Genomic DNA, 12,113 nt, shown 5'->3' on the forward strand with positions numbered 1-12,113 from the left:
TGATTTCTTCCGTAAAATATATAATGCTTGTCTTTTTATGGATCCCATTTGTTTTCTTCAATGCACTGTTTCCATACATAACTTGTCAGTTTTGAGCCAGTCCATTGCTATTTTTTTATCCGCAGGATTGAATGTCGTGCTGAGAAAATTAAGCTACGTCCTCTTTTGTTCTGTAAAACACTTCTATATTTCCTATGTAGCAGGATCATTCAAAGTACCAGAATGAGCAAACTAGTTCTTCAAAGAAAGTTATTCTCTCATCTGGGCTAGTCTTCATCTCTGTGGAGCTGGTTCATTCTTTCTATTTTTCTTATATAGTTCCCTTTGGATAGTTAATTTGTACCCTGATCAATGAGGCTGACATTTGTGTTAAGGCCATCCATTCAGGGGCTTAACAAAGGCAAGCAGTGTCTTCCGGTTTCTTTCCCAGATAATACTCTGTATTCTCTCTAAGAAAGTGATGCTGTTGTTTACTTTGGCTCTTACTGAGTTCTGTAATGATGTCAGGAGATGCATTTCTTGTTTCAGAGATTCAAGCTTTCAACTATAAAAGCCTTCTAGTTTGACTCTTCTCCTGGTACAAGAATACCTTGAATTGTATTCAGGATTTTAGAGTTGCATAGCCTAAAGCTGTCGCTGGAAATATGTTTATCCTTGTAATCCAAGAAATAGTTGACAGCTGTTTCCTCCCTCCGGTCCTGCAGGAACTGCTCCATGGCAGACTTCTCTTTGTCTGTGTTCAAATAAGTGAGCTGTCATCTGCCACTAATGCGAGAGACTGCAGCCTGCCTTGGCAGCTGTAGTGTGTCAGGCTTCTCAGGCTGCCTCTTCTCATTTCTCGTGTGTCGGGAGGCTGAAGGCAAGCACTGGATGACTAAATTCTGGTTGGGACGGCTGGTGTGGTCATGAAGAACGTGCCGTGTTGTCTATGAAAACACTGCAGCTTATGAACTCTAGAGTTCATAAGAAAAATTCACTGTATGTTATCACCCAACTCTGTTACAGGTGGAACCTGGGTCTGCCTACCGATTGGGGCTGGTGGGCAGAGCAGCACAGGCACCCTCTGCCCCAGTCCTGGAGGAGCGTGCTCTGGCTGAGAGCCTGCCTTGATGCATCTCTTGCTGTATAACACCAGACTTATACAGTACAGTTAAATAAAATAAAGTAAAATAAAATAAGGACCTGCATGAGGAATACTGGAAGTAGAGGATAACTTCCCAAAACCATGAGTATGACTTCAATCTAGGTAGATTTCTGAGGCAAATTTAAACCTACCTCTACCTTCTTTCCCCTCAGACTAATATAAGGAAGGTTGTGATAACAAAAGCTAGAAAAACATTTGAGGAAAATTCTGAGGTTTGAGGTACCTATTTTTTAAGTAGATCACTGTGGTGGTGCCTATCCTTTCACAGAAATGCGTCCTATGTGATTTTATTAGAATGTTTTTGGCAACTTTCTCAGTGGGATTACTTGAAGATTTAAGGATCTTTTGTATGAGGAGAAACATTAGGGCTGGGCCCAGAGAAATTAAATATTAAGGGGAGACAAATACAGTCATAGAGCTGCCACGGTCTTACGTTCCCAGGACTGAGGCTGAGAATGTATTTCCAGGCTTGCACACACAAACACATACATACAGCCTGTACGTGTGTATATATACACAGGTAGCCACACAGACGCAGTCAGCATTAAAATGAACAGCAGCAGTGGCCTCATCCTGTTCCCCTCTTCGGCTGATTGCAATGAAGTGTGTTACTGGAATCTATATAAATAACATAATATAGACATATAAAAAATATATTTCCCTTTCATGGATTTAAAAAAATAGATATATTTTTATAACATTATATACATGTATATATATCAGTAATGGAAATAAAATTCCAGCATGGATCCTTGCAGCAGCTAAGCTCAGACTCTCAAGTGTGCCCAGTAGCTGCCTCTGGATCCCAGTCTCCCCAGCTGCTTGCACCTGGACGTACCAACCCCCGAGGCTGCAGTTCCACTCCAGTTGCCAGTACAGTGCATCCTGCACACACGCACCCGCAGCTCCCTGGTCGTCAGCCAGGACCCCCCTTGCCCCTGCACTGGCCATGCATTTCTGTGGCAACTCCTCCCAGACCACTTCCCGCAGACACCCAGGTCCCTGTACCCCTTGGTCTGACACCAGTTGTCGGCACACACGCCCTCCCCCCCCATCCACACAGAATAGAGCTCTTCACCCAGGAGAACAGTTAGAAATTAAGATTAATGAGACAACAGGACAAGAGACGAGATGCAGGGCATGGCCAGGCAAGAGTATTGATACCTGTCTATGTGCAGTGGCCCCTTACTATCTCTCCAACCTTCAGGGAATGGTATCAGCAGAAGAACTTTACACCAGGACGGGCAGTGCTGTGTATGGACTGACCTCATACGGTCAATCCTCTGACCATATGAGGCAGCTTGAGGCACAGTCAGTGTGGCCACATTGCTAGCTTGTAGCTTGGGTAAATAAAATAATCACTGTGCTGACTCTGGACCTGGTCTTGGGCAGAACTGTACTTGGACACTTAATTCAAGGATTGTTGCACCAAGTTTTTATGTGATGTAGATGTGTCCAGAGAGTCATGGTGCTGATGAAACTTATTAGAGAGAGATTCAGCCCGCTCTGAAATCTAGTGAATCTAACCAAGCAGGACATCACTCAGCTATTGCTCAGAGAAGGGTGGAGTCAAAACTGTGTTTCCATAGAGAAGGTGTTGAAACTGTGAATGTGGTTTGCAACAATGCAAACAGGAAGGGTATTTGAAAAAAAAAAAAAAAAAACAAAAACAAAAAAACCAACCAGCAGTATCCTAATTGGTTCTGCAAGTGGAGCAACAGAAGAGAAGCTGTAGTGCTGACTGTAGGACAGATCTGCGTGCTTTTTGATAGAAGTAAACTTCTATTATTTCTGCTATAATCAGGAATAAGTGGTGGGACTGAGATTTCTTTTCTGTGTTCCTTCCTTCTGATTGAAATGCATTTTGAACAGCAAGCAACCCCTGTTTGGGGGTAACTTGGGGGGAGTGGGAGCTATTTTCAATGAAACACTAAGATGCAAGGGAAACAGACATTAAATATAACTGCATCACTTACTCCGTAATAATTTAAAATAGAAATACTTTGGTGAGTTCTCTGAACCAGCAAGTCTGAGGATGCAAGTTGCTGCAAAAGCAGCCTCTGCTGTACTCATTCTGGAAGCCCAGGGACCACTTGGCTCAAAACAGAGTTCTTCCTTAGTCCCCTCGTGTATCAGCTGTTGCTTTCGACACTGGTTTGGTTTGTGTCCCACCACTGCATTGTTTACTGCTCCTCAAGGGGCAAAGAATTAGAAGAAAAGTATTTCAGAGGAAAGAGAGTGTGTTTAATCACTAGGTACCTACCTGACTTCTCAGGTGGTAATAACTTCCATGTAGGAACCCGCTCACCTCCTGTGGCATATGACAGATACACTTAATTCCCTTCACTTCCAGGACACTTCTTTAACATGATTTCAAGACAGAGTCTGTCAAAAGTTGTCTAGTCATTCTTTCACCTTCGCTTTTGCCAGGAAAAAGTCCTTAATTTCTCACAGCCTATGATGCAATGACTCTTATAATTCAAGGAGGATGACAGCAATGCCAAATAATGATAACATGATAATTCACATGAAAAACAGAGCATAGCTATCAGCTCCTAGGCTTTCACTGCCTGGCTGCAGTAAGTTGCAAGCTTTTGAGCGCAAAGGCTGGGGATTAACACGTCACAGACTGTGCTAGCCAGCTATGCTTGTTGTCTTTCATCCACTGGATTGAGGTATTTCTAACTGATGACATTGCCATCTCCCTTGAGCTAAAGAGTTACCAATTTTTCACACGATGGTATTATTTAAATAAAAAAAAAAAAAAAAACAAACAACCAAACAAACAAAACCCAAAACCAAACAAAACAAAAACAAACAAAACCAAACCAACCAAACCAAACCAAACCAAAAACTTATGAAGAGCTACTGTGTTTGTCAAAACTTCCATGTGTCCAGCAATATTTCTATTATGGAGATTTTAAGTTCTTGTCATGTGAAGCCTAGGTACGCTTCTTAGAGCTACAGTAAGCAGAGTGGGTATGACTTTCTCTTGAACTACTCTTTACACTGTATCACACTGATACAGTAACAGAGGGAAGAAGTACTGGTAGCAGTGGGAATGCAGTCCTGCATCTGTAAAAATACTACGTACATGGCATAGTCACTTAAGCACTTGTACACATAAAAGACATGTGCTTCATAAGGCCAGATATGTCTGAAGTCACATTCTGTACTTCTGTTTCACCCAGTTTACCACATATACATCTAAATCCTTCACAGCCTTGAAGTCTAGGGTGTGGCAGGATGATCTGATTGGTTGGGGCTTTTTTAATATGGGGTTTTTCTTTTCGCCTTGTACTATGTAAAGATTGCTCTTTGCATTTTTTTCAGTCTTCATTTTAGCTTTAGTGTGTGTAACAAATAAACAGGTATTTATTTGTGTTACAGACCTCAGCTGTGAAATAGGTTTACAAGTTTTGTTGTTTGGTGTGGGGAGAACAGGGAAAGAAGGAACCTTTTGTTATTTCTGTAACATTTACTTTGGGAAGCAAGAGAGGTTTTGCTACCTTTTTATGTGGAAAATATAAATTGACTCTACTAAGAGAGCACTATTCCTAACAAGCAGTGTGGCATAGATAAGTTGACAGCACTTTCAGTTCACAAACCTCTCATGAGATGGTATTTCATTCAATATTTTCTTTCCAATGACAGCTCTGTCAGCCAGCTTGCCAGGCTAACAATGCCATCCTTTTAGCAGACTGTGCTTATAAGAAACTGAAGTTTAGAGAAGTTAACGCACTGTCTCACTTCTAGAACAGTGCAAGTTTAAGACTTTTTGCTGCAAAATAGCAGAACATGAGTCATTGCTGTTCTGCAGCCAACAGTCCACCAGGGACCAGCGTTCTTCATGACGGTAAGCTTAACAGCATTGGCAGCTTGCTATGAAATCAACTGGCCTTGCGTTATACATCCTGGAATGCTAAGCAGAAACTTCATTATTGATGTAGCTCAGGGAAAAACCTGACCCCCTTCCCCCCTGCATTGTTTGACACAAGAATTTCCTAACAACCAGTAATGGAAAAGAAGTAACATTTTACTTTTCAGTGCAAAGCATCTGCAAGCTCAGGTCTGAGCTCCTGCCCTCTGTGCTGCCTGTTCCACGGGACCCACTGCAGATTATCAGAATCTGCTCCTTTCTGTCAGGTTCCTTAGCTGTTCAACAGAAAACAAGGTAGGATTATTTCTTTGGCAAACATCAACTTTAGAGAACTACAGACGTGTAGTGTTCTATCACTGGCCATAGTCATAGCCCTTACACAATATTGGTCAGTGAGATGTGACAGCTTTGGACACAAGGACTTCCACGCAGCAGCAGCAGCTCCTAGGCATGTATATTTGAGGTGTCTGACTAGTACCCTGAGTTAGCGTTCCTCAAAGTGGACATTCACAATGGCTCAAGTGCTAAGTAAAAACCACTAAACATAAATGCACTCAGAAATTTGACTATTAAATGCTGATGAGAACACGGAAAACTATAAGATGTCAAAAGTGTCACTTTCCTTTGGTTTGCTTGAAGCTGTAAGGAGGTGTCTTCATATACCTGCATCCACAGGTGAGAGGCCGCCCTGTAGAAAGATCCCTGTGCCCTTTTCCTCAAAAAAATCTGGCAAGGCTCACTTAATTCTTTTCAAACACATTCCAAGAGGGAGGAGCTGGTGAAAGCTGTACGTAGAAGGCAAATGACAGGAGCACTCATCCAAGGTGAGGGAGAGGTGTCCTCACTACCTTCCAGGCTGAAAGTTACAGAAGGTTCTGGGCAGAAAAAAATGTAAACTCAGTGTGTTAAATTGTGAGATGCTTTCTTCGAGGTCATTTCTTTGAGTTCTAAGGGGATTTTTGCCCCATCTCGATCAAACAATGCCGCACAGATCCCCCTTGTCTAAAGGTTTTTCTACTTCAACCTTGTAAAGTTTTAACTGCAGACAAGAATTGGTGGATGGTCCTGTTTCCTGATCTGTTGGTGATAGTATAGTGCTCTTCATCAGTTCTGTCCTACCAGGTGAGCACCTTGCTGCAGAGATCTTCCCTGAACAGGATGAACTCTACCTGATCCTACAGCTGTTTTGTGTGTTGCCTGCCCAGGCTTTGAGCCAGGCTGTGCTGGCCACCCAGGCACTGGTAGTCCAGTGGAGAAACTGATGGACTGTATTTGTGTCGAGCAGAACTCAAGTCATTGATGGCCTCGATGGCATGAGGTGCTTAACAAAAAGCATCGGTCTAATTAGTAACTTAGTAAATTTGGAAGAGCAGCTGGAAAGCTGCCTGGTGGAAAAAGACCTGGGGGTGTTGGTTGACAGCCAGCTGAATATGATCCAGCAGTGTGCCCAGGTGGCCAAGAAGGCCAACAGCATCCTGGCTTGTATCAGAAACAGTGTGGCCAGCAGGACTAGGCAGGTGAGTGTCCCCCTGTACTCGGCACCGGTGAGGCTGCCCCTCTAACACTGTTCAGTTTGGGCCCCTCACTACAAGAAAGACATCGAGGTGCTGGAGCATGTCCGAAGAAGGGCAACAAAGCTGGGGAAGGGTCTAGAGGACAATTCATGTGAGGAGCAGCTGAGAGAACTGGGGGTGTTCAGTCTGGAGAAAAGGAGGCTGAGTGCACCTTAGTGTTCTCTACAGCTACCTGGAAGGAGGTTGTAGTGAGGTGGGTGTTGGTGTCTTCTCCCAGGTGACAGGTAACAGGACAAGAGGAAATGGCCTCAAGTTGCACCAGGGGAGGTTTAGATTGGATATTAGGAAAAATATCTTCACCGAAAGGGTTGTCAAGCATTGGAACTGGCTGCCCAGGGAAGTGGTTGAGTCGCCATCCCTGGGGGTATTTAAAAGTCGTGCAGGTGTGGTGCTTAGGGACGTGGTTTAGTGTGGACTTGGCAGTGTTAGGTTAATGGTTGGACCTGATGATCTTAAAGGTCTTTTCCAACCTAAGTGATTCTATGATTGTGTGATAACTGAGTAGCAACAGCTACTGCAAAACAATAAAGGTTTGGTAAGTTACATGTACTAGCACACTACCTACATTTCAAAAACTCTTTTCAGTTAGAAGACTGTTTCTCCATGTTTCTAGAGGTTCTCATCAGCTATTAACAGAAGATCTTGCTGGCCAGGCTGTAAGCAAGCTACACTTTGGTGTCTATGTCATGATTTCATAGCAGATTTCTTTTGTCTTTCAGGAAAGGATGTGGCTGACAGATGGTACAGTGAAATAAAAAGTTACAGCTTTCAAAACCCAGGGTTTTCTTCTGGGACAGGTAAGTTCAGACTGGGTACTGTCTCTTCAAAAACACAGCTTTCATTTTAAGAAATTGGCTAGCCAACTTGTTTGATATTTTTCAAAAATCTACCTTTTTGTCTTAGAAAAAAAAATGAGAGGGGAAAAAAATTTAGAATTTCCTCAAAGTTTTATGGTAGAAACTGACAGGAGAGTAAAAGGAAACTGAGAAACGCGGAAGTAGGCAAAATCTATAGGGTTTTTAATACTGTATGTTTCCTCCAACTCCAAAGTTTTTGAAAGGCAACTTATTTTAAGGCAAATTAATTTGTAGAAAATAATAAATTGAATCATATAGGTGTCTTACTAAATGTACTATGCTGTTGTTTACACTGACATGTGACTTCTAACAAATTATATCACTCCAGTCACAGAGATCACTTCAGATATAATTTGGAGATCAGGAGAGGCCGTTGACCCCATACTGACAGTCTGATGTTGAATGAACATAAGAGCATTGTTCCCTGGATAATGCTCAAGCAAGAGATCTGCCTGAGCTTGTTTCAGATGAAGAAAATCATGTTTTTCTCCCATGGGATTTGTCTATGCAGAGGGAGAACAACAGAGGAGCAGTACAATGCAGGGGTGACTATTACAACTATGGAGAAGAAGCCACAAAACCAGTATTATTTTGAACATTTGCACATGCAGACAATGGGGAAGTATGAGATGGTTAAAGTAAATGAATAATAGTCACTGTCAGAACTGCTATTCACACTGCAGGGGGTAAAGACCATGATGTCTTTGTCAACTTTTGTATCAGATACTCATCAAATTACTTCTTTCGTGGTTCTCCTCCTAGGTATTCTTATTTGGATATAGGACATGGAACTGGGAACAGTAGCGTGGAATCAGATTAGATCAGGCTTTTCCAAGACAAAATGCTAGATCTAGGTGTTTTATTCATGTCCCTAGCTTGTTCTGCTGTTAGAGAAAGAAACAGGCTTGTATTGTTTTTTCTTTTCCCACCCCTCACATGTTAAAGAGAATATTATAGATTTAGTACCTAGAATGCATGCATATGCTTCTCTCTCTTTCTTCAGGTCACTTCACAGCAATGGTTTGGAAAAACACAAAAAAGATGGGAGTTGGAAAAGCATCTGCTAGTGATGGCTCAACGTTTGTGGTGGCTAGATACGATCCAGCTGGAAATGTAGTAAATCCAGGCTATTATGAAGAAAATGTCCTTCCTCCAAGAAAGTAGCTTTTTTTTTTAAAAAAAAAAAGGTAGTCTTATTGCTTAATGACAAGTGAACCTGGATTTGGACTTAACAGTGTTTGAAATGAAGTATGATTCAATGAAATTTCCTGTTTGATACTGCTGTTCACTTCTCATTACAGAGGAAGCAATCACATGTTGCTTGAGTCGATCTGCACATTAGGTCCCTGTTGTTTCTGAGGGGGCTTCAGTTTATTTGAGGATGAGGTATATGCAGCATTTCTGAGGGGTAGCATTTATAAGGGTTTTTTTTTAATAGTTTGCATGAACTCTGTGTCAGCATGTGAGTAAGCACATGTTGGATGTCTTTTTTTTAAACAAGCGAATTTGTAGCTTTCTGTAAACTGAAGATACCAGCTTGTAATTATATCATGTACTCCCAGTTTTCCAGTATTTTTTTATAACTGTAACTTCTTTGATCTATCTATACCTCCTGCTACTGTGGGGCCTTCTCTGCAGATGGAACATATGCAAAACTTCCCATATGAAAGGTACATGTGTAAAATGTAGTGGCATTCAGACCTATGTGTTTTCATTAAGAGGATCTCACAGAACACTAAAACTTTGCTGGCAAAATTGTATCTGTCAAGCAAGCCATAGCTGATGCATGATCAGAGAGCTACTAAAATAGTTTAAATCCCAGCGTTACATCTTAGGTGCTAATATTTAAAATCTATTTCAGATGAGTGTATTTCAAATTCAAATCCCATTTTACAGCTTACAGTACATCTTATAATCAGATTGTTTCCTTCTGTTACAGGAAAGTAAGATATTACTTTTTCTTAGGTATTTATGCACAAAAAAGTTTCTTTGATGGAGCATGTTGGATTTTATTTCTCAAGAACTTATTTTTATTTCCTAAGGTGAAATTTCCTTATTTCTTCTTCAGGTGCCATGTTATACAGACAATAGTATTCCCAAATCATCTCGTCTCCTTTAATAATGTCACAGTAGGAGATATGCACATGGTCATAATTAAGAGATGTTTACTCTTTTTTCATATCATTCAATAATAGTAAAAATATTTCACATGCTGGATGATGCCTTGAAAAGATTGAATTTCCTTGAAAGCAAGCAAGCAAAAATTCTGAGGACACTCTTTTCTCTTAAGAAATGTGGATTGGGCCATTCTGGCCAGGTTCATATACTGTTCTTCAGTTTGGGGTTTTCTTTTCTTTGTAAATGTTTCTTTTGACTTCTGCCGAGATTCCGTATGCCAGAATTCAGTTCATGAAGAGTGCCATCACAGAAATACTTTTGTTTACACAGTTGTAAAAAACTGCAGTTATGGCTTGGTTAGATGTCACTGTGATGCTGTATGTTACAATCTTTTTGCTGTAACCAAGAATTTAACACATATATTGAACATCTGAAAATTAAATATTTTTGAATATGAATTATTCAAGCCTTTGCTGTTACCTGAGTTTTTGTTGAATAATCTTCCAACTTTATTTCCAGGACATTAACATATGACATTATTTTGCAACATGGAGCAAATAAAAGCAGCAAGTATTCTAGTCCAGGAAAGAAAGAAGAGACCTTCCAAGAAATGATAAATCATACAGCAGATCGTACATCATCCCTTTATACCCAGACTGAGCTAACACTTGAAGCTGAAGCTGAAGAGGCGTACCTCTTTCTTGATCTCCTGCTTTGTATCTCATTTCATTTCTGCTGCTCCCTCTCTTGATTGATGTTTTCTCAGTAAAAAATACCCACTCGACTCCCACTCAGACCTGTGTGTTTCAGTGACTGCAGTCTTGGGGCCTTCCTCTCTTCAGCCCTCAACTGACAAATGTTGAGGCTCCAAGTAGGTTAATGTTTTATCTGTAGTGCATTATCATCCCTGAGAATGAAAACAGGACTTTCTGAAAAAAATAGGCTTGCTGCAACTGATGTAAAGGTAAAAGCTGATGTTAAACAAATTAATAGTATTAAAATATTTTTTTTTTTTTTTTTTCCTAATGACATTGCTGCTATTGTCCCCCTAACTCCTTGAATAGTTAGTGTAAAACTGTATAACTCCTAGTTAAGTGAGTCAAGTCAGAGTTTTTCTCTGCTGCCACCTAGGTTTTATTTTAATGTCAGAGAGAACTGGGATGGTAGGTAAAGAGAGGACAAAATAAAACAAAGCTTGTAGTTATCTTTATTTAAAATGATACTGGCAAGTGAACTTCTAGAGATTTTTAGACAGAGCATTTTGAGGGGGCATCAGAGGTAATCAGACATGTAAGAAGCACAAAGCCACTCAAACAGACTCAATGCATGCTTCATGCACTCCACAGAGAGTCCATGCAAGTAAGTATGATTGTAACAATTAATAAAACCCTGTCATTTTAATTCTTCGTGACCCAAGATCTTGATGTTGATGCCGTCTGCAAATGAACTCTGGCTGCACAGTAAACCATGATGTATGTAGGAGTCCAAATGCAAAGGGGAGGGTGACATTACTGATGTGACTCACTCAAAAACCGTATGATTTCTGGGAAGTGTACACTGAAACCTGACTTAACCAGCCATCTGTATTAAAAGACTCTCTGTAGGTGTACTGCTCCACTCCACCACATCTTGGAGAGTTGTGGAGACTGGGAGCTGGCACAGAAAGGTTATCTCTTGCCACGTTAGAGCAGAACAAGGTGTTTAAGAGCTTCCTCAGCCAGGGCTGTACACACAGAAGTCACATTTGCCCTGGGAATAAAGAAACGGCTGATATGACAGCTTTGATACAAGAGAAAAATACCTATCTTTAAAGGCCTGCAGATGATTTCTAAGGTCTTTTTGCAGCAGCAGCAGAAGGAAGAGGAGGAGGAGGAGGAATTCTAGCTGGTCTGAGGCTTCGTTTCCAGTCTTCTGGGCTAAATAGTAATGAAGCACTTAGGGAAGAATTGGGACTGGTCTTTCAAAAGCACTAAAAAGAGAAGCCTGCAGTACACATTTTAATTTGCCAACTTACTTGCTTTATCTTCCCAAGGGACAAAACCCAGGTGATTCCTCCTCCAACAAGTAGAAGATGACATTGAGAAGTGGTAGAAGTACTGTTAGAAGACCACAGATCAGACAGAAAGCCACATCACATGAAAAATAATAAGCCCATGGGCAAAAAATATGCAAGCACTTGGTGAAAGCCTTGCAAATTTTGAAATGCTTTGCTTTTTAGTAGCTCAGCCACTCTACTTGTCCTGAGCTTTAACTTTTCAGGTGGATTTGCCTCCAACAAAGTCGTTGACTTGATTGGGTGGACTGCAGAGAAGTCATGTTAGGCTGGTGGACTGCTGACCTGCAGGCTTTTGCAGTGTCACATATGCCCTAAGAATTGTTTTAGCATTTGTAGGTATCTCTGACTTTGATAGACTTTTTTTTTTTTTTTTCTCTAATTCAGTATTTAAAGATGCTTTTTCATGTGACTGGTGTTAACGCTAATTTGAGCTGTCTTTTCAGCATCCATTTTCTTAAGTTCCTACAATGTCCAAGCAGCTGAT

At 41.0% G+C, this 12,113-nt stretch overlaps 1 protein-coding gene across 2 annotated transcripts in view; it reads left to right on the forward strand.

Moving 5' to 3' along the window:
- Positions 1-10,363, forward strand: part of GLIPR2 (GLI pathogenesis related 2) — a 28,121-nt gene extending 17,758 nt beyond the window's left edge. Inside the window, exons 4-6 of one of the 2 annotated variants that reach the window (XM_042798230.1) lie at positions 7,318-7,395; positions 8,459-8,642; positions 10,093-10,363. In XM_042798230.1, coding sequence (XP_042654164.1) covers positions 7,318-7,395; positions 8,459-8,619 — 239 coding nt within the window. In that variant the 3' untranslated portion in view covers positions 8,620-8,642; positions 10,093-10,363. Of the gene's footprint in view, positions 1-7,317; positions 7,396-8,458 lie in introns of both variants that reach the window. The other variant, XM_042798229.1, reaches the window with a different exon arrangement.
- Positions 10,364-12,113: the final 1,750 nt, after the last annotated feature.

The sequence above is a fragment of the Tyto alba genome, unplaced genomic scaffold (assembly GCF_018691265.1).
Source record: "Tyto alba isolate M040663 unplaced genomic scaffold, T.alba_DEE_v4.0 Super-Scaffold_27, whole genome shotgun sequence".
Taxonomy (NCBI): Eukaryota; Metazoa; Chordata; class Aves; order Strigiformes; family Tytonidae; genus Tyto; species Tyto alba.